Here is a 21,243-nt window from a genome sequence, read left to right as displayed (position 1 = left end):
AAGAGTGCAAAAAAGATGGACACATGACCAAAAATACATCATGGTATCGGCCGTACCAGTATGTACTATTAAATTGGTATAGTAGTAGTAAGCGGGGCATGGGTCAAGTATGGAGCCAGTAATAATGTAATAAATTTCATACTGAAATTAACGCTGAAATTATGCCGCCCTTACTCCTCCTTCATACAGGAAGCAAGGTGTGTTTATGCAATATGTACTTTGAGAAAGAAGATAGCTTTAGATATGCTCCAGCTGAATATAGATAGATTAAAATCCGGAATATATACATAGTTGTAGCACATGCTACTACTCAGCACATGCCAGCCCAATTACCATTGATGACGGCGGCTGTAGACGGAACATTTTGTAGCCGACCTCGACCATCGACCATCACTACTGCTAAGCGCTCGCTCGGGAGAAGACCGTATGTCGTCGGTTAGCAGTGAGGACGGATCGGGCATATACGGTAAGTTTAAAATTATGATTTTTCATTCATTTTTCATTCGCTTTTCTTCCATCAGTCCATGCCAATTATGTCTGAGTTTCGTCATTTTCCGAGGGTTTGGATAGATTCCGACGTTACCAAGGAACTACCATGAAGAATTGCAGCCACGTTCCTCTCACAGCAGTTCTTTTTTCTATGTACTCCGTTTCCTTTTCACCCCCTAATGCTCATCTCTTTTGTCAACAATAATGCATGTAAAATAGACTAGTCTCGGTAATTATGGGGGCCTTAATCTGCCAAAATTACCCCTGGTATTAAGCTAGTACAGTACCGACACTTCATGGGAACACCCATGAAGTCACAGCCACTGGTCTGGTTGCCGCTAGACCGAATCCAGGCTAGTGCAGAAGAAGAGGGTCAGTTACACCCCTGTAACGTCCTGCGGATTGAACCATCAAGTGTCGGGTGACCAGCCGCAGGGAGCACCGTGATTGGTTGATTTTATTAATGGGCTGAGGCTTGAGTGGTCAGTCGCTTATACGGTGTAATTTACGACGTCACCATACAATTACATAGTATTTGTACCATGGACACTTCCTCCAATTGTAGGCCAACGCATCTTGGCTTGACGTCATGGGCCTCGTGAATAACTACTCATTACATCTTATGCGAGAGGCTTAACCATGGGAATTCGGTTTCTGGTGAAGGTTGGAGGATATTGGGGTCTAGTAATACTCCGTTCGTCGTACTACTGTCCACTACCACATACATACTGCGGGAATGGAATCAATGGTTGATTGTAGACCTAAACAGGCACGCCTAAAGCTTGCCTAAGTACATACTGGTATGCGCGAGGAGCTCGGGGCGATTTATGGACAGTGCGGTCTTGGCCAACGAAGATCTATGTAAAGTTTTAAATGCAGGTCAGATGAATGGCATGTCAGAGTACAGAGTATGACTTCGTTCTGCATATAGAGTCCTGAGAATCGAGAGATTTCCCCCTCTTCATCGATTACTGCATGGGTCCTTTTGCATCAATTGAGGCTGTTTCGACAGTCATGTGAGCTGACAGCCTGACATTCTTCCTAGTATTCGAAACAAAACTTGCATAAATAAACTCAGGAATTATGCCGCATACTACGTATGTAGCTGTAGCTTATTCTGCAAGTGGCCTTGGTATTATGATACAGCTCATGCTGTCTTTCCGATGAATGTCAGCTGACATGCGAAGGACTGGTCTGGCTTGACTGCCCAAAACATTGATTCGCTTAATCAACCCTGATACATTTCAAGGATGGGCTTTATCAAAGTTGTACCCAAGCAATCAACATCTCAGGGAAAAAAAGTCTTGTGCTGCGTCATGATCAGGAGATACTCGATACTTCATTGGCCGTTTCACGGGTACCCGTCTACTATGCATGCTTGACATGATGCTGTGAAACCCGAAAAAGTACTTCGGCTGTAACTAATAATGCACAGATAGGGGAATTTCACATCCAATGAACGATAATTAGCTGAGAGACCCTGGTATGGATGACTACTCTGTACGTCTCCAACGATAACGATCAGTATTATCGTCGGCAACAGACATTCCCTTCGTACATCTGCCCTACTCAGTAGGAAACACAAACGAATCGAGTCCAGAATTTACGCATGATTGGAACCCGTGGACCTCAGGAACGACGGTAACCACAGGACAGTGATCTCACTATCATCTGACATTATCTAGGGTTCGACCTGTCACGAGATAATATGTATGTACTCGTGCCCAAACGATAATTATAGCAGCATTCTTGTGTCAAACAGCGTAATAAAAGCGAAGAATCTAGGGCATTACCACTCCCTTGGTCGTGACACCAAAAGTCAGATATGCAGTACTGTTCTTTTTGTGTATCTCTCCACCTACTGTACGGAGTATACGGCTACAGCATGACCACACCCGAAACTGTTGGCCAATTTGAAACACAAGCAATATCATTCGAGTCCCAGACCTTAAAAACGAACCCTGGTTCTCGAATATTTTCAATCAATCACCGGTTGCAGACAGATTGTACCTCAAACTCGGAGGCCAATAATGACAGACTCCGAAGTAGAATGTCCGGAACGAAGATCCACCGCAATTTCGTCTCGCTGTCGGTATTCTGTTTGCTGATGGATTCTCCGTATCCAAGGAGAGCTATTTAATTAAATCACATGATACAGAGCAATCCCATTTGCCTAAGAAAAATCTGCATGTTACTTAATGCCGCTATGCGCGAAATAAGACTCGACCGGGGGGTCAATGGAATGATGTCATCGTGGATCCTGCGATAATCAATCAAACTCTCTGCCGAAACGTTGAATCTACTTAGCAGAACTCTACAGCGTAGGGTAGAGAGGATTAGGAGATAACCACAAGGGCATACATGAATTCTAGAGATGTACCCAGGGGAAGAGAACGCTCGTAGAATCCACTTCCACTAGGGCACAGAGACATTGTGGACCAAAATATACTACTCTCGGCACTCAGTCCGGGTATCAAAATACGGAGCCTGACACCTAACCAGGGCTAACCTCTAGACTTCCAACGAACGAATACCATCCCTAACATTGGCCAACTAGAATGGTGGGCCAATTCCTCGCACAACAAACGACGGAGTCGCTTCGATAGACATGAAACATGAAGAGTAGCTCCCCCAATTACTCTAAAAGGTATAGGGCAACTCCACGGCCGATTGTCATTGACTCGTTAGGCAGACGCTTTGGGCTAGGAGAGGTGCCAACTGAGGTCATTCTGAGTTTTCTTCTTATTGTGATTATCGTTTTATCGTTTTTGATAGTTTCTTATCAGTTTTGCTGGTACTAGGTTGACGGGTGTATTATTGGGTTTTACAAAAGGGAGTTTTTCCTATGCCGTATTACATACCAGTACCAATGCCAATCACGGAGTACAACTATGTGCTGGCGAGATCCCTTAAACGAAGCCCCAGAAGAGTCTTTCAAAGATAATAGTATTTATATGCAGTGTGTCTGGATGCTCATGTCCCAAATATCAGTCCTACTTAACTTGAGAGTCTTCTGCACATCAAGCCGGCAAAGGGCATGTAGATGACAACCTCCCAGAACCAAGTCACCCATATCGATTGCTCGTCTTTCACTAGATCCAGCTAATCACTCATCCTCGTCATCCAGTATTGCAAAGTACAGGATCACATCAGATCGTCAACGTTGTTTTACATTGCCTCATCTATGATGCGAAATCAAACATAATCCTCACTCGTGCTTCATGCATGCCTCATGCTGACCAGTCAAGATAACCATCAGCGAAAATAGGAAAACAACAACATACAAGACGACGGGCCAATAAGTCATAGATGAAGCCATAGCCAAAAAGGGGAGAAAGCGGAGAAAAAGAAACTCATGAGAAAAAACGGAAATGGTTCTATACAGAAAACGGGAAAAGAGATGGTTCCATGGCGCCAAATGACTATCTCCCTGCACCGGCAAACCGCATTTTGACGTGAAAACCCGAGGAAGTGATACCCCAGGCGGAAAGCGAAGAAACTACTAAAACATAGGGGTGAAAAAAGGTTGTCAGCTGCAACGTGATTGGTGAACATTAACGCGTTGCCCTCCCATAATCGAGTGGGCTTCGTTAGCCCCAACTATTCGTGAATGGGTGCTTAGAAAGGAGGAGGAACCATGCCGTGAGCCTCGATCTTCTCCTGCTGTTCCAGCATCTCCTCGCCAGCGATCTCGAGGGACACAGCAAGACCAAGCTTGGCAGATTGCTAAAAGAGAAAGCATAAGTGGTTAGCCCGAGGGAATATTCAAAGCACTAGGAACACGTGAACTCACCTTAGCGTGATCAATCTCACCGGCAAAAGTGAGAGCAATGGGCATAGCTATCCGCTTCTCCAAAAGGCAGCTGACCTTACCGGTGCTGTCGACCTGAGCACGGAACGAGGAGGCGCGGAAGTCGTACTTGGCTCCAATGGAGGTAGTGCCGTCTTTGCTGGGAGCGCCCATCATAGCTGCAGCCGGGTTGGGAGCGAACTGAAGGTTCATGTCGACACCAGCCTCAATACGCTCAGACAGCTTTCTCCAGTACGAAGCAGCGAAGACACCCTGAGCCTGGAGCTGAGCACTGGCAATCCAGTCACTAGTCTTGTAACGGCCGCAGTACGAAAGCGCAGTTTCGGGACGAGTGCTCATTCCTTGACGCTGCCAGATCGCTTCGAAACCGAGAGCCAGGCTGGGGGTAATGGATTGAAGGTAGCTTCCGACGAAGATTCCGGTTAGACCGCCATCCAAGAGAGAGGGGTTGAACGCCTTGATAGATGCCGAGAAGTCGTCACCAGTGTAGTCATTGTCGAGTTGCAGCAGACCCTGGGTCGCACCAGCCATGATCTGTGTGTTGGCCTTGGTGACAAACTTAGGACTCCAGCGGTAGTTACCGACGGCGGCGAGCGAGCCATCGCTTCCGAAGTTGCCTTGCGTGAACACCTGTTCGTATAATAGATTCTCTTAGTAACCCAATCAAAAATCTTACCACAAGAGAAACCCGCGTATATATTTTAAAGAGAGACAGGATCGTGACCTACCCTGGGACTTCCGTACATGGCCGAGAAAGCGTACGGAGGCAGGTTACCCGACGAGCCCATGGCGAACGCATGCGACACACGGAAGAGGGGGGACATGCTGAAAGCCTTTGTCAAGTCTGCCCGGAGACCTGTGAACATGAAGTTGGACAGCAAGACCTCCTTCTGCACTTCCCTGGCGATGTTATCCACGGTTCCCGGGTTGGAGAGGCCGAGAGCCTCCCTGCGCTCAGAGAACGAGTTGTATGCATCCTTGGCCACAGCCGCAACGGAATTGTCCGTCAGGAAAGAAAAAGCGGAAGATAAATCGGCCATTGCGACGGATTATAGGGTTGGTTTGTCGGTATTAGTATGGAGAGGAGGATGTGGTGTATAGGAACCGAGGGTCGTGACGCCGGTCGAGAAATGCGGCCTTTGCAATTTGTGGAGGCACAAGGAAGAGAAAACTTCCGAGACCAGCCCTGAAATTGGAGCTTGTGAGGAAAGGAAAAAATAGAATAAAAGCACCGTCACTTGTCAGTTGCCAAAAGACGCCGGGCTATGTCTGGGCCAGCGGTGGAGAGGGTATTGGGGATGAGTTGAAGAGAGCTTTGAAAAAAGTCACTTTTGCTTTCCGCTGCGCTTGGCAGTTGGTCGCTGCGTTTCTGGCGCCTGCAGACTGCGGGAGTTGCCCCGAGCCGCGCTAAGCCGCTTTGGGATCTAGCGGGAACCGCTGCTCCTCCAAGAAATGGCAATATGATATAATAACAAAAGACCGGTGGCTGTTTTGCTATTCTTACGTTGAGCTCGTTTCTTCTTCTGCAATTGTCTTTGGTCACTGGTTATACATCGTTCGTAAGGGACTGCCCAAATTGCTAAAATCGCTCAGCGGGTTGCGCAACGCACCTTCCCTATCCCTTCAGCTGCCGCCAAACCATACCATACCATTCACAGATTGCCCTTTCTTAAGAGGAATCCTCTTCTGATTTTGCGCCTCTTCCATCTTACGACGGCTTTTGACTAACGTGCCTCCGAATTACGACTCTATATCCTTTAGACCGCTTGTGTTTTGTCTGTTATCATCATCGTTCAACCATGGATACGCTATTGTAAGTCGGGATTGTTTATCTTATCCTCACCTGTTCTGGTCACAGGATTGTCCTGGCTGCCCTTTATGAGAGATGTCCATTAAGACAAGTTCGAAGCTACTTCAGATGAGTGTGAAATTAACATGTTGCCACCAGAACTGCAGAGATCGTTGCCAATTCTCCGCGATTCCGCCGCAAGTCGTCTACCTTCGTTGATGCTATTCACGATTTACCTGAAAAGGCGGACCTCGCACCAGCCCAGCTATACAGCACGGAATCTGGCCGTCTTTTCCATTCAGGTCGAATTGTCATCATCACCGTTGGCCTACCAGCGAGAGGAAAAACGTTCGTTTCATTTACATAACCATATCGACCCATGCGGGTTGGATCATCGCCGCTGACATGTTTATTTTGGTCCAGGCATATATCTGTGGCTTTGGCACGATATCTTCGATGGTTTGTTTCAGGTTTCGTCTCAAATTTCTGGCATAGACTAATCATAGTACTATAGGCTCGGTGTCAAGACTAGAATCTTTCACCTAGGAGACTACAGACGCGCTACTATTCCTTTTGGTGAAGACATGCCAGATGATTACTTCTATGTCAACGGTAATTAATATCGTCTCAGTGACCTTGTATTTTCTGGCTAACTAGGTTTAGCATCGGCATCATCGGTACTCCTGAGGCAAAAGATTGTGAGAAAATGCCGCGAGGATATCTATCACTTCCTAAACCACGAGAATGGCCAAATCGCGATATACGATGCTGTCAACCCCTTGGCGGCTGGTAGAAGGTCTTTGGCTAAGGAGTTCGCGAAGCACGATATCGAGGTATGTTCTTCGGCTTCCTGGAATGATCAGTCGAGCTAACTTGGCCAAAGACCTTGTTCATAGAATCATGGTGTGATGATGAACGGATCATCGAGGAGAACGTCCGTAGGGTTAAGATTTCTTCACCGGACGTGAGTATACACCTCTATTCCTATGCGTCTCTAAGCTCTCAAGAGATTTACTAATCCCTATTAGTATGTAGGCTGGTCCTCGGAGGATGCAGTGAAACACTATTTGACGCGGATATCTTCTCGTATCCCACAATTCCAGACAATGGAGGAGAAGGACTTGAACTACATCAAGGTATTAAAAATCTTCATCTGCTATCCTTGCTCCTTTGCCATGAATATCAAATCTAACTCGTGCAGATGATGAACGCCGGTGAAAGATTGATCGTCAACAACTGTAGCTTCGGATACCTCTCGCACCGAATTGTGTTCTATCTCACCAATCTTCATATCAAATCCAGACATACGTACTTCGCACGGGTAAGCAAAATTTCCCAGCTGCCCTTCATGGGGTTAGAAAAGGCTCGGTTACTGATTTATGATTGGTATTTCCAGGCGGGTGTCTCGCATGAAGCAAATTACAAGTCGGACTCTTCTTTGTCAGAACAAGGTGAAGAGTATGCAACGAAGATGACCGAATTCTTGCTACGGCATCGGGAGACCGAAAAGCAGGAGATGCTTGACCGAGGAGAGCAAAACTATGAATTGAAGCCATTGACCGTATGGACATCTACAAGACGCCGAACAATCGAGACCGCCAAATATTTGCATGAGAGTGGTTACAAGGTGCGGCAGAGGTCGCAAATGAGTCAACTCAACCCGGGCGTGTGCGAGAGTATGAGCGAGGGAAAAATACGCCTAGAATATCCAGAGGAGGTGGCCAAGCACGACCTTGACCCCTACCACCACCGGTATCCCCGTGCAGAGGTTTGTCTCTCCCATGTCTACGTTAACGTCTGTGCATGAGCTGATTACATGATAGTCATACCATGACCTAGCTGTGCGTCTCGAGCCTATCATCTTGGAACTTGAGCGTGAACAAAATGATCTCCTCATCATTGCGCATGAAAGTGTGCTGAGAGTACTGTATGGATATCTTATGGCATGCAACGCTGCAGACATTCCATTTTTGGAGTTCCCTCGAGATGAAATTATCGAGGTACGTCTCTTGGGATCCGTCTTCTCTTTTTGCTTCTTGTCTCGATATCGACTGACATTTTATCCTAGATAATTCCCGAGAGTTACCAGAATGAGGCGCGAAGGATCCATATTCCCGGTCTTCCACAAGAAATCATCCCTGGATCGCCTCAGGACCTCAAGATCCCAGTCCCTCCTAGCGGTGTCACCACCCCCATGGCCGGTGGTGGTTTGGGAAGTCCGCAAGAGGGGCTTGCCACGCCACAGAATGGGCTGCGGACACCACGCGAGCCGGAAAGAATCACACAGCAACACGTTGAGGACGTTGTCTAGGGTTGAACTCCGGATTGTGGCTGCTGTAACTTCTTCGTCGTTGTATATCCATGCATGAAATAGATGTAATGAATTGAGCGTGAACGTGAAGACAAGACGCTAGCCACCATGGAGCGTAGAAACAAATACAATGTTATCCCCTTGCTGAAGCTCGTACTTCTCTTCACCTTCGAGTTCCCAATCGGCATCGTTAATAAGGACAAGGATCCCGGGCCGTCTGTTGCTCGTCAATCAGCAAAACGTTGTGCAACCTGTCACTCTTCCCCGGGATGACCTACACATTGTCTTCTAATATGAACAAATCTTTCCTCTCGTCCCTCATGACATTATCGACAAGGTATTGGAGGAGATAGGCGATATTTGGCCGAATGCCGTCGCTTAACTGCGCGGGAATTGCGACATCATGTTTGCGCTCGTTTGAGAACAAAATCTCCAGACCACCGCTATAACAGCAAGTATTAGAGACTATCTTAAAATCATCGTCAGAATAGAAAGAGGGTGCGAACGTGAACTCGACAGTGATCGAAATGGCACCCGAATCATTTTTTCCCGGCGCAGAGGTAGCCATCTTGGACGGGTTTAAAAGCCTCAACAAGCGGTATATCAGTCAAATAGAATGTTTCGTAGATGATTTGAATGATTAACAATGCCTAATGTAGGATGAAGGTTGTAGAATGATTGAATGATTGATTGATGGACGAAATGACGAGGGGTTCTCCGATTTGACAAGACCCTTATCGATAAGCCCGCGTTCACAAAAAGTCGTCCTTCAATCTCTCCGGATTTTGACCCATTGCGATAGTAGCGACGCCCTCCGAACTCGCTCTTTTTAGGTCCTTATTTCCTTTTCTGTCGCACCGGAGGATCGATAATATTTGTGTCAGGTGTGGTCTCCATGGTGTCCATCACAACCGACTATATCAGCGCTGGGGGGAACCGGCACCCGGCCGCCGCGGACTGGGACGTTCAGTCGGGCGTGCTCGCCTTTGGTGCAGACCAGAATGTGGCCTTGTGGGACCCAAGAGTATGTGCTACGAGCTGCCTTGCTTCTGTTATATTGCTTTTTCTCCATGCGAAATGGATGCTGAACGGTTGCCCATAGGAGAATTCTCAACGCGGGGTCCATTCTCTCCTCGTCGGACATACCGACAAAGTCAGCGCAGTCAGATTCTACAAATGCCCATCAACAGGCACGAAACTCCTCGTTACCGGATCGGTAGATCGCACAGTTCGGATATGGCGATCCAGCACAACGGACGCGCGCCAATTTGAACTTGCGCAGACTCTTGAGGGACACGCGGGCTCAGTAAATGCGGTTGCAGTGGCTGATGGCACGAATGTTATCGCATCGGGGGCAGCAGATGGAAGCGTGCGAGTGTGGAGAATCTCTGTCGACGAAGGCACAAGTGCAGAATTGGTCCAGAGCATAACTATGAAGCCGCGGTTCTTCCCCATGACCTTATCATTGAGCCGACTCCAGACCGACGGGAAGGAGGGGCCTGTTGTGTTGGCGGTTGCAGGAACCACCAACATTGTGCAGATCTTCGTTTCTGAGAACACGGCAACGGATCCTAGGTTTAAACTTTGTGCAACACTATCGGGCCACGAGGCGTGGGTGAGATCTCTTTCTTTCACAAATGACAAGCAGAGCAAGACGGACGATCTTCTGCTGGCGTCGGCTAGCCAGGACAAATACATTCGACTTTGGCGAGTACATCGCGGAGAAGCTGCACCGGCTGCGCCGGCAGACGAGACAGACCCTATGCTGGGAGGAATGGAACCGACATTGACGAACAAAGCCCATGAATTTGAGGCATTGGGGTCTAAATATACGATCACTTTTGAAGCGCTTCTTTTCGGCAATGAGGATTGGATCTACACCATAACATGGAATCCTAACCCGGAGCGACAGCAGCTTCTCGCTGCATCAGCAGATAACACCCTGACGATCTGGGAGCAAGACTCCGTGTCTGGAGTTTGGGTTTCGATGGAGCGCATGGGAGAGATTAGCGTACAGAAGGGCTCTACGACAGCTACCGGCAGTACAGGCGGGTTCTGGATTGGTCTGTGGTCGCCAGATGGTGAGCAGGTTGTAAGCTTGGGTCGAACGGGTAGCTGGAGATCGTGGAAGTATGATGCGGACGCCGATATTTGGGCTCAAACGTTGGGAATCTCCGGTCATGTACGATCGGTCAACGGCGTACAATGGGAACCGTCTGGTGGATATCTTCTCTCGACGAGTGCGGATCAGACCACACGTCTCCATGCGCAATGGTTGCGCGAACAGCTGCGATCATGGCATGAGTTTGCAAGACCACAAATTCATGGTTATGATCTGAATTGTGTGGACATTCTGGGTCCTGCGAGATTTGTCTCTGGTGCAGACGAAAAACTTCTACGAGTGTTCAACGAGCCCAAGCAAATCGCTCAACTCCTTGAGAAACTTTCCGGATTTCAGCAGTCAACCGAGGAAGTGCTTCCAGACACTGCGCAAATGCCAGTACTGGGGCTTTCGAACCAGGTGACTAGTGAAGAGACCCCGTTGGAAGAAGAAGACGAGAATAGCGCACAGACCGGACAAGTCCAGGCCAGCTTAGCCGAGTCTAACGAGCCTCCCCTTGAAGACCAGCTGGCTCGCTACACACTATGGCCCGAGCACGAGAAGTTGTACGGCCATGGTTACGAAATATCCGCGGTTGCTGTCAGCCACGACCACACATTGATTGCTACTGCTTGCAAGGCCAGTTCTCTCGACCATGCCGTGATACGTCTGTACGATACATCGGACTGGCATGAGATCCGACCTCCTCTTACTGCACACTCTTTGACGATAACGAGCCTCTGTTTCTCCGGCGATGATCGGTATCTTGTCAGTGTTGGACGAGACCGTCAATGGGCTGTTTTCCAACGAAATGAGCAAGGGCCGTCTTCTTTCTCGCTTCTACAATCCAACCCCAAGGGACACTCTAGAATGATACTAGACGCGTCATGGGCACCTATGACAGACAAGCCCGTCTTTGCAACAGCAGGCCGTGATAAATCCGTGAAGATCTGGAGAATGGAAGAGGGATCGTTCGCCTGTCAATCGACTATCTCCCTGCAAAGCTCCGTTACTGCGATTTCTTTCCTCCCAGTTGTTCAGGATGGCTCGCTCCTCCTCGCTGTGGGTGAGGATAGTGGTGAGCTATCGGTGTACCAGGTTGTGGTTGGCAGCCTTGAAGCCAAGCACCTAGTAACGATAGACAAGACTGTGTCTCCGTCGAAGACAATTACCCAGCTCTCCTGGCGGCCTACTACTCGGACAGATATGTCCAGATTCGAGCTTGCGGTTGCAAGTGAAGACACTTCGACACGGATATATGCCATCTCGAACGTGTTTGCATGAAAGAATTGAAAGTTATGTACATAGAAAAGCAAGCCAACAAAAGTCAATGGTTGAACGTCTTATGAATGTTGAATGTATCCATACATTTATCCAAATCTAAACATCAATGCCCCAAACCCCGATTATGCCATGTGAAGGTTGAACTAGTCCACTGTTGAAATCACTTAGAACACAGAAAGAGCAATGGGTCGAATTAATTCTTCTTTTCGAACCCATAGCCTCCCTTCCCCTCTAGGGACGCATATGTCTTGCTATCACTCGAATGGCCATTTCTGGGCCCTCTAGTCTTCAAATCCTCCTTGAGCCACTTGAGAACGAGCTCACCGAGTTGACTGTTCTCAGCAGTCTCAGGAACTTCCTTCTGGAACTGCTCAATGGGTCCCACTTGCTTAACAGTACCAAGATGCATATGCACTAAGTGCGTCGGCCACTGCGAGAGATTATCCAAGATATGAGTCGCATAAACGATCGTGCACGGCCTCGTCTCCGTCTCCCGCTTGAGGTACGAGAGAAAGTCACTCCTGGACAACAAGTCCAGATCAACCGTGATCTCATCGAGAAGAAGCACACTCCAGGGGACCAGCAGACCCATCGCCAACTGCACACGACGGCGCTCTCCGTCTGAGACAGCATGCATGCGCCAGCGAAGATCAATGTCAAGGATCTCGACTAATTCATCTCGCCGCTCGGGGTAGACGTTGCCCCCGATGGAGGCGAGGAGCGTGGGGACGTCCATGTCAGTGCGGACGATTTGGTTGAGGACCCATTCCACACCGAGGTAGGTGACTCCCTCCAGGCCGTCTTTGAAGGGGTCAATGCCGGCTACGGCTATTGTGTTGTTTGGTGCTAGGCGTTTGCCTGCTAAGAGACGGAGGAGGGTTGTTTTCCCCGCGCCATTTGCTGTGTATATGTTAACATTCGGCTCATGCCATGTTGAAGAATAGAGAGGACTAATGGTTCTTACCGCCAATGAGCAGAGTTCGGCTTCCGGGAGGAAGATCGAGGTTTAAATTATTCAAGCCGGAAGATCCATCCTGGAATTTATATGAGAGGTTCTGCACGGTAATGGAGGGTTCCTTCTGATTTGGGTTGTCAGGTGCCATTTCCGTCCTGCGAAATTGATTTTCCAATGGGAGAAGAGCAAAGATTGAAAGAAAAGCGTGTTTTCAGAGGGACAATGGCTCTTTTCTAGTTTAGTCTTGATTGAATCATAATGGATCTCGGTGGTGTTGACCGGCGGATGAGGTAATAATCCTGGCGATTGATAAGATTGCGGAGATTTCTTAGATTTTTTTTTTTTCTGACTCCTCATGAGCAGTTGTACAAAACAGAGTCCAGTGACCAGCAAATAGGAAGCTCTAGCAGATGGATACTGTGAGATCATGATGCTGAGCTTTGGTATTCTTGCTTCTCCATGCTCAGTTTTCTTCGATCTATCTTCTATCGCCAACGCCCCTCAATCATGGAACCCCTCATAGCTGTCGTCGGTGCCACGGGCACTGGCAAATCCAAGGTGAGCAAGCCAAAAGGGCCTTGGATAAGGTTAATTCTAACGGCTACAGATAGCTTGCAGTTGACTTAGCATCCCGCTTCAACGGTGAAATCATCAACGGCGATGCAATGCAAATGTACCGCGGTCTCCCCATCATCACGAACCAGATACCCGTCGAAGAAAGGAACGGCATCCCGCACCATCTACTGAGTTGTGTTGACCTGGAAGAGGAATCCTGGCGTATTGGGATATTCAAACGGGAGACACTCCGGTTGATCAAGGATATCCATTCGCGGGGGAAACTTCCGGTTCTTGTTGGAGGGACGCATTACTATACCCAGGCGGTGCTTTTCAAGGACCAAACTGTCGGCGAGAATGCGGAAATTGGCGCAGACCAAGAAGAACAGACAGCAGAGGAATCCTCAGCGAAATGGCCAATCCTCGATGGACCGACAGAGGTGGTTCTGCAGAAACTACGAGAGGTAGACCCGGCAATGGCCGATCGATGGCATCCGAACGAAACCCGCAAGATCCGACGTTCCTTGGAAATCTATTTTCAGACGGGTAGACCAGCTTCGGAAATATACGCAGAGCAGAAACGCACCAAGGAAATGGCAGCGACAGCAACCGCTTCCGGATCGGAACAGCTGCGCTTTCCGACAATGATATTCTGGGTTCATGCGGAGAGGGAGGCGTTAAATACTCGACTTGAGAAGCGCGTGGACGCCATGGTTGAGCAGGGGCTGATGTCCGAAGCCCAAAAAATGTTCGATTACATTCAAGAGAAACAAGCGCAGGGAATCACTGTCGACCAGGAAAGGGGCGTCTGGATTTCAATTGGCTTTAAGGAGTTGGCGCCGCATTTCCAGGCTGTGCAGCAAGGATCGTCTAGCGAAGAGGAACTGGAAGCCCTGAAGCAGTCGTCTATTGAGGCTATCAAGACCGCCACGCGTCAGTACTCAACTTCACAGGTTAAATGGGTCCGGAACAAGCTATGGAACACCCTCTCGGAAGCCGGAATGACCCATCGCCTATTCCTTCTTGACACCAGCAACGTTGAAGAATGGGAGCAAAACATCAAAAAGCCATCTGAGAGACTTGTTCAGTCTTTGCTCAACGACGAATCGACCCCTGATCCGAAGTCGCTTTCGGAGCTTGCAAGAATAACTCTTAGCGCCAAAGAGGCAAAGGCAGCGAAGCAAAAGAACGGCTCATTGAGGACCGTTACCTGTGATGTCTGCAACAAGACTATGACTACCGAACAGTGGGATGTTCATATGAATGGATTCGCTCATAGACGAGCGCTCAAACATGCTGCGAAGAAAGCTGAGCATGTTGAGTATTTGCGGAAGAAGGAATCTTTGGATGATACCCAAAAGCAGGGGGTTGGTAGCTAGTGCAATGCAGCGTTTCGAATTGATTATTCTTCTCATTTCTCTCTTGAGCAAGTAGATGTTCTTCACTTTGTTCGGCTCGTATATACATAATCAAGCAATGGACTGCGTCGCTTAAGCAAGTGCTTCGACCTTGAATGTAGCAAGATTTCAAATAGTCATGTGGACAACTACACATTATAGGCAATAGCCTGCTGCAAAATCCTTCGCGTCGCCCTAGCTTTCGAATGTTTGAGGACTATTCTCGATGAGTTCCCCGATACTGGCGCTCTAGCCGTCAGGGCTGACAGCAACTGAGCTGTTTTGGACCTCCCCGGTAAAACGAAGCAACTGCATTTCCGTAGATGGACAGTAATACTATTCGACTGGAACTTCAGGAGGCTCTTTTGTCTCAGTGTTCTCCGGTTTGGATCTCCAAGCCGTGAATCCCGGAGAAAGAATATCGCCATGTCCGCCCTCTTCGACTTTGAAGACTTCAATAACCGGCGACTTTTCAGCTTTGCGGATTCTCCATGTCCCATCTTGTGTGATTGTTGTCTTCAGCCCTAAATCCAGAAAGAGTGCCATTAGCTCAAACCATGAACAAATATCTGGAATCAGGGCCATACATTCGAGAAATGCAGCGGCAAAGTTGATACAGATATTTCCGTCCCAGGTACCTCTCCCGACCTTCTTAACTTTGCTCGGGATGGTGTAAGTATCTACCTCCTCCATACGGTGTACGATGCCTTGTTGGTCTCGGAATCCAACGACAATCTTGGGCACGCCGAGTAGGAATGACTGTGCCCAGAACTTCAGGAGCTTCCGCTCATATTTTACCATATCGCGGTCATTCCTAATCTCTGCTGACGTCTTCAATTCAACCCAGCGGACGTGGTCCTCTTTTCTGTCGGGTTTGCAGTCCCATACTGTTAGGTTTCTCATTAGCGGGAGTCCCAGATAGTTGGATAGATACTGTGAAATACCGGCGTCAACCTCCCCACCAATAATCATTTTCACGTTGCCTATCCCAGTACGGACGACAGAGCAGTATTGAGCGCTGTTATTGACTATTTCCTCATCCCGGTTCTCAATCTCATGGCGCGGAGTTGGATCCCAGGGTTGCCGGAGTACCGAGATGCTTTCAAATTTATAACCTGGAGTTGTCAGTGACTTCAAATATAAAATAGGCATGCAGAGAAGTACCCCAATACGCCATGAGATCCTGGGATGCCATTCCTGGTGGCATCCTCTGATTCTGTTGGACCTTCTTTTGCTCATTTTTGTAGGAATTGTTTTCCTCGATGAATCTGATGGTCATTAGCCCTGTTCAATTGTTGGGCCTGGGTTGGTGATAATACATGGTATCCTGTATTATGAATTTTAGCTAGGGAGAAAACAAGCTGGGGTTTGAGATCTCTCACCTGAAAGCGGGTTGCGTTCATCTCGAAGCTAGACCAGAATCAATATAAAGTTCACACACGATTTCTCATTATTACGCACCCGTTCAGATTGTCGAATGGAATAGTCAAGATCTATGTGCCGTTTAATCATGGGTTCTTGTAGGAATACAGCGGCCGCGCGAGATTACCTTGGTCATCATGCCTCTCCATGTGACAATATCTGCTTCACACTTCTTCCCCGTTTCTCCTTCCATGGCCACAATGGTTCTCAGCAGAGCATCAAGGTGCTCATCTGCGGAATCATCCAGTTTCTGAAAGGTATCAAAGCCACGATTCAAGTCCGCAGGGAGTTGTGGCGGATAGTAATAGCGCATTGATGACTCGTCAAGATGAAATTGACGCTCGTCATCGTATGAGAAACAAGCGACTTCCTGGACATATCTAGTTATATTGTCTGTTCTTCCTGTTTAAGGTCATACGCAACTTACCTTCGGACGTCGGATGGTGGCATTGGTGCCCACGAACCGGTTGACCGGCTGGATGTCAAATGTAGACCGATCCATAGCTTGTCCTGATGCGCTCGTTCCTGAGACGTAGTATCAAGCGTTGATATATTCCAAAAGCTGGTAGTATTCAGCCAACGCCAAATTGCAAGTAGAATCCACTGAACGCGTCTATGCTCAACCCAAGCATCCTATAAACGAGACAAATTCAGTATGCAATAGACCCAATCCAATTAATTGTCAATTGGAATCATCATGGCGATAGAGCGGAAGTAAGTGTTGCGCAGGGAGCTTTTTCTAGAAGGAAAGGAAAGGAAGCGCGTCGGTCCCCCACCGATAATGGCCAAAAGTGAAGGCCGAACCGCCGATTAACCACTACAACAACATCCACATCGCTTGCTTCTGACTGTCTCCGGCGCTCATTCTTTTTGGCCTGGAATTTATCTTGCTTTGGGATATTATCATCTTCTTCATTTTGCTTGGCTGTATATACCCATAAATACTTGTTATTTTTCGACATACAAACAAGATGACCTCACGCATCGAGAAGACGATTGCCCGCCAACGAGAAAAGTAACACCCCTCTCCTCTCTTCTGGATACTGCGCATTCATAATACCTGCCTCTATGTGATATTCTTGACTGAAGAAGTCGCTGACACTCTTCTGTCCATCATAGGATCGCCTCCGGCGCTTACTACGAAGCTCACCAGCAGCTGCGTGTCATCGCGGCACGATACATCAAACAAGGCAGCTATGATGCGGCGGCTGACTTGTTGGCCGGAGGTGCTACCGCTCTATTGAGAGCGGGTTCGCAGCAGGGCGCCGCTGCGAGTGGTGGTGATCTGGCGATTATGCTGGTGCTCGAGGTGTACACCAAGGCAGAGTGGGAGATTACTGGAGGGGATGGTGATGCGGAGGGACGGGCCCGGAAGAGTGAGTAGATTCTACCTGGTTTATGTTGATGGATTTTGCGTACGAATGCCTCACTTTAAGAATGGTTGCTAACGATGATTATCCTATGTACAGAGCGCCTGATCGAATTGCTCCGTGAAATCCCACCGGAGGAGCCTGCGAGGAAGAGGTATATCCAGGAAATGATCAGCTGGAGTGGAAAATTTGGCCCGTTGGAAAGAGGAGACCCAGAGCTGCACCACGCAGCCGGATCGGTGTACGCTGAAGGTACGCCATGCCCAAAGTCGCAATCTACACCGGAAGACCCCGTTCTAATTGAGGCCAACCTATAGATAACGAACCATACGATGCCGAGAAGCATCTCATCCTTGGGACACCGGAATCAGCTGAGACCCTTGCGAAGCTCGAATACGAGTGGTACACCAACGATAAACCGCACACGGCCGCAATTTATGCTTCGCGCGCTGTCTTCCCATACCTCATGACCGGGAACCTCCGCAATGCCAACAAGGCTTTCGCAGTCTTCACATCGCGACTCTCCTCGTCGAATCCCTCCCTTGGCGTCCAAGATGTCAGCAGCGCCAGCTCCGATATCCGGGTATTCCCCACGGTGCCTCTGTTGAACTTTATCAACATGCTGCTCCTTACAATTCAACGCGGAAACGCAGATCTCTTCCGGCAATTGACGGCTCACTATTCCTCGCAGATCCAAGAAGTTGGCATCTGGGACGATGCCTTAGGGCACTTTGGTGAGCGGTACTTCGGCATCAACATCCCTCGCCAGAGTAACCCGCTGTTTGATATGATGGGCAGCATGTTGTTTGGGGGAGGTCAACAAAGCGCCGGTGGTAGGGGAGGACCGCAAGCGGCGTCAAGGAGAGTCGAGGCGCCAAGGAACATGGAGCTTGATTGAACAAATGGGGGAAAGAAGTGACGGTCATCCAGCGTTTGAATAATGAGGATAGAAATTTTGCGTGACGGTGAATGGCATATTTCGAGCGTTAGACCCGCGGTTCGACCTCTGGTTCGTACATCCAATTGTCTTCCTCCAATGCTGCTACCTTGTTTCGAAGGCTCTGCTGGACTAGGTTGTATATTTCTAGTGGAATAAGCAAATATCGGCACGTAGGGAGCAAGGATGTGTAAACGTACCAACTGGGTCACTGCTCATCTGCCTATTCCGATTGCGGCACATCATCTCTATCAAATTGGCCTCAATCCCTAACCGGAGCCATGTCAGTCATACCGTCATAAGCTTTGGCGTAAAAAAGCAACGAGGTCGATCCATCCAGTAACATACTCTCTTTCTCACGTCCTCCAAGTTCAGTCTCCCCCGTTGAATTGACAGCAGAACTCGGCCTTCCACCATTGTGTCCCTCATCAAAGCCTTCAATCTCCTCCCCATCTTCGCCCACGATCACAGGGAGCACGGGTATATCGAGTCTATAGCTCCCATTCTTGTCCTTGACCACGATCTCGTCACTATCAGCAGGCCGAGTGTTATTTGACGACGATGGATTCGTTTCCGAAGAGCTGGGATGAGAAGAGGATTGTAGATTGAAGGTGTTGTTACTGGCGCCTTGCATAGGAGGGACGGATGGTACGGCGCGTTTGCTGAGGTTGCTGTTGAAGAGATTGCGGCGGACTGAGGTCGACCCCATGTTGTAGGTGTGTTTGTATCGGTTTAATGAGGTTACTGGTACGGATAGGGTCGAAGTAGATATTGATATCTTAGGTTGCAAAGGTAATGAGGACCACAAGTGAGCTCAGTCTGCTCGTGTAGCACTCAGTAAGCGAGGGAGGTATCGGTATGCCGTGTATGTCGAATGGGTAGAAGAACGAGTGTTTAACTGGAGATATTAGGGAGTAATCGAGATCTCAGTGGGCCTGTAAGCTATAGCAGGTAAAAAGATAAAAAAATGTTGTAGTTGTCCGTAACGACAGGTGCATTATGGGTGGTGGTAGGAAGTTGAAAGAGACGGTGTCGAAGACAGCATAAAGTACAAGTAATGACTGCCACGTTTGCTCAAATTCGGTGAACTACAGTTCTGTCAATTTATTCAACATTTTTTAGCAGAATCTAAAAGCTCTTTGGTGATTTCGTAGCCTTATCAAGCAGCATATCCCATCGCGGGGATCTTATTCGGTGTCTCTTCCGACGCGTCGGACTTTCGCGTCTTCCCGAGTAAATTACTTTTCGGTCTCGACAAAGCTTTCTGGTAGAGGAACAAAGACGTCTACGATATTCTCTCTTTATCAAATCCCCTCAAAATGGTGCAGGCAGAATCTTCGGCCAGTGCAGCTCGCAATGGTCTCCAGCCTAACACGGCCGGAGCTCCGCAAGACTATGAGCTCCCTTGGTGAGTTGACCTGATACACAGAAGACATTTAGAGAAGCCAGACTGACAAAAGATACACTATAGGGTCGAGAAATACCGTCCGATCTTCCTCGATGACATTGTCGGCAACACGGAGACCATCGAGCGCTTGAAGATTATCGCCAAAGATGGGAATATGCCGCACGTTATTATCTCGGGCATGCCTGGTATCGGAAAAACGACGTCGGTTCTGTGTCTGGCCAGACAATTACTGGGCGATTCGTATAAGGAGGCTGTGTTGGAATTGAATGCTAGTGACGAGAGAGGTGAGATGGCCATTCGACAAGGTCTTTTCCGGGGGATAATGTCCTCTGACGGGTTTCTTTAGGTATCGACGTCGTGCGAAATCGAATCAAAGGATTTGCGCAAAAGAAAGTTACGCTCGCGCCTGGTCGTCATAAGCTTGTTATCCTTGATGAAGCAGACAGGTATGTTCGAAAGAACTTTGTTCGCCCTTCGCCGGTAAGCTGATCGCTTGTCTTATTAGTATGACCTCGGGTGCGCAGCAAGCGTTACGGCGAACGATGGAAATCTACTCTACTACGACTCGATTTGCCTTTGCCTGTAACCAGTCGAATAAGATCATCGAACCCCTCCAGTCTCGATGCGCAATCCTCCGCTATTCTCGGTTGACCGACGCCCAAGTGGTGAAACGATTGAAACAAGTGTGCGAGGCTGAGAAGGTCGAGCATTCGGAAGATGGACTGGCTGCGCTGGTATTCAGTGCAGAAGGTGATATGCGTCAAGCGATCAACAACCTGCAAAGTACCTGGTCTGGATTTGGCTTCGTGAGCGGCGACAATGTCTTCCGGGTGGTCGATAGCCCACATCCGATCAAGGTCCAGGCTATGATCAAGGCCTGCTGGGAAGGTAAGGTGGACGTGGCTTTGGAGACGTTGAATGAGTTATGGTATGTCATCTTTCTTCCTTATGATGCGAAGTGCATGGAGACTCACCAGATTCCAGGACTCTTGGGTATTCGTCCCATGATATTATCAGTACTATGTTCCGAGTCACTAAAACTATCCCGACGCTGTCTGAACATTCGAAGCTGGAGTTCATCAAGGAGATTGGATTCACGCATATGCGCATCTTGGACGGCGTACAGTCACTCCTGCAATTAAGTGGTTGTGTCGCCAAACTTTGCAAGATCAACATGAAGCCGGAATTATTCAAGCCTTCTCAGACTTGAGTTGCATCACTTGATAGAGTATTTGCATGGTGTTAGGGCGTCTTGCGAGCGGGTTTATCTACATTAATTCACGGCATCTTGTATGTTAAAAAATATCATGATTATAGGGATACAATTCATATCTTTGCCTTGTATTCTTTTCGCGTCGAACATCTTATCGTAACTATACACAAGATATCCTGTATTATGTTATCTTGTGATGCG

General features: G+C 48.4%; 8 protein-coding genes across 8 annotated transcripts; 4 read left to right on the top strand and 4 right to left on the bottom strand.

The window, feature by feature from the left end:
- Positions 1–4,107: 4,107 nt before the first annotated feature.
- On the bottom strand, positions 4,108–5,340 carry tom40 (TOM complex pore protein TOM40; the record flags this gene model as incomplete). The annotated part of the gene is made up of 3 exons (XM_022549254.1): positions 4,108–4,215; positions 4,283–4,930; positions 5,029–5,340. 3 exons carry the CDS (start codon positions 5,338–5,340, stop codon positions 4,108–4,110), a joined length of 1,068 nt encoding a protein of 355 aa, XP_022398684.1.
- A 759-nt stretch (positions 5,341–6,099) lies between these two features.
- Positions 6,100–11,785, top strand: ASPGLDRAFT_68406 (uncharacterized protein; the record flags this gene model as incomplete). The annotated part of the gene is made up of 15 exons (XM_022549253.1): positions 6,100–6,113; positions 6,249–6,437; positions 6,513–6,548; positions 6,604–6,701; positions 6,753–6,922; positions 6,973–7,053; positions 7,118–7,225; positions 7,291–7,410; positions 7,486–7,857; positions 7,913–8,089; positions 8,158–8,382; positions 8,464–8,465; positions 8,997–8,998; positions 9,285–9,424; positions 9,503–11,785. 15 exons carry the CDS (start codon positions 6,100–6,102, stop codon positions 11,783–11,785), a joined length of 4,017 nt encoding a protein of 1,338 aa, XP_022398683.1.
- Positions 11,786–11,978: 193 nt separating this feature from the next.
- On the bottom strand, positions 11,979–12,888 carry ASPGLDRAFT_27865 (putative ABC transporter; the record flags this gene model as incomplete). Its single annotated transcript, XM_022543701.1, has 2 exons — positions 11,979–12,685; positions 12,750–12,888. The coding sequence occupies 2 exons, from the start codon at positions 12,886–12,888 to the stop codon at positions 11,979–11,981; spliced, it is 846 nt and encodes a 281-aa protein (XP_022398682.1).
- Positions 12,889–13,247: 359 nt separating this feature from the next.
- ASPGLDRAFT_27864 (tRNA dimethylallyltransferase) lies at positions 13,248–14,674 on the top strand (the record flags this gene model as incomplete). The annotated part of the gene is made up of 2 exons (XM_022543700.1): positions 13,248–13,298; positions 13,352–14,674. 2 exons carry the CDS (start codon positions 13,248–13,250, stop codon positions 14,672–14,674), a joined length of 1,374 nt encoding a protein of 457 aa, XP_022398681.1.
- A 354-nt stretch (positions 14,675–15,028) lies between these two features.
- ASPGLDRAFT_131528 (DXO/RAI1 family decapping nuclease) lies at positions 15,029–16,616 on the bottom strand (the record flags this gene model as incomplete). The annotated part of the gene is made up of 9 exons (XM_022541052.1): positions 15,029–15,216; positions 15,280–15,579; positions 15,637–15,807; positions 15,857–15,960; positions 16,012–16,019; positions 16,075–16,102; positions 16,154–16,185; positions 16,242–16,484; positions 16,542–16,616. 9 exons carry the CDS (start codon positions 16,614–16,616, stop codon positions 15,029–15,031), a joined length of 1,149 nt encoding a protein of 382 aa, XP_022398680.1.
- Positions 16,617–17,085: 469 nt separating this feature from the next.
- ASPGLDRAFT_68401 (protein GET4) lies at positions 17,086–18,382 on the top strand (the record flags this gene model as incomplete). The annotated part of the gene is made up of 4 exons (XM_022549252.1): positions 17,086–17,129; positions 17,234–17,490; positions 17,584–17,736; positions 17,802–18,382. The coding sequence occupies 4 exons, from the start codon at positions 17,086–17,088 to the stop codon at positions 18,380–18,382; spliced, it is 1,035 nt and encodes a 344-aa protein (XP_022398679.1).
- An 88-nt stretch (positions 18,383–18,470) lies between these two features.
- On the bottom strand, positions 18,471–19,130 carry ASPGLDRAFT_131283 (uncharacterized protein; the record flags this gene model as incomplete). The annotated part of the gene is made up of 3 exons (XM_022541029.1): positions 18,471–18,568; positions 18,622–18,690; positions 18,770–19,130. 3 exons carry the CDS (start codon positions 19,128–19,130, stop codon positions 18,471–18,473), a joined length of 528 nt encoding a protein of 175 aa, XP_022398678.1.
- Positions 19,131–19,611: 481 nt separating this feature from the next.
- ASPGLDRAFT_49977 (replication factor C subunit 4) lies at positions 19,612–21,171 on the top strand. Its single transcript, XM_022547212.1, has 5 exons — positions 19,612–19,829; positions 19,893–20,113; positions 20,176–20,275; positions 20,335–20,757; positions 20,814–21,171. The coding sequence occupies exons 1-5, from the start codon at positions 19,741–19,743 to the stop codon at positions 21,037–21,039; spliced, it is 1,059 nt and encodes a 352-aa protein (XP_022398677.1). The 5' UTR covers positions 19,612–19,740; the 3' UTR covers positions 21,040–21,171.
- Positions 21,172–21,243: the final 72 nt, after the last annotated feature.

This window comes from Aspergillus glaucus (genome assembly GCF_001890805.1).
Source record: "Aspergillus glaucus CBS 516.65 unplaced genomic scaffold ASPGLscaffold_17, whole genome shotgun sequence".
Taxonomy (NCBI): domain Eukaryota; kingdom Fungi; phylum Ascomycota; class Eurotiomycetes; order Eurotiales; family Aspergillaceae; genus Aspergillus; species Aspergillus glaucus.
The sequence above is the reverse complement of the archived record's forward strand: the minus strand, read 5'-3'. Positions and strand labels throughout refer to the sequence as shown.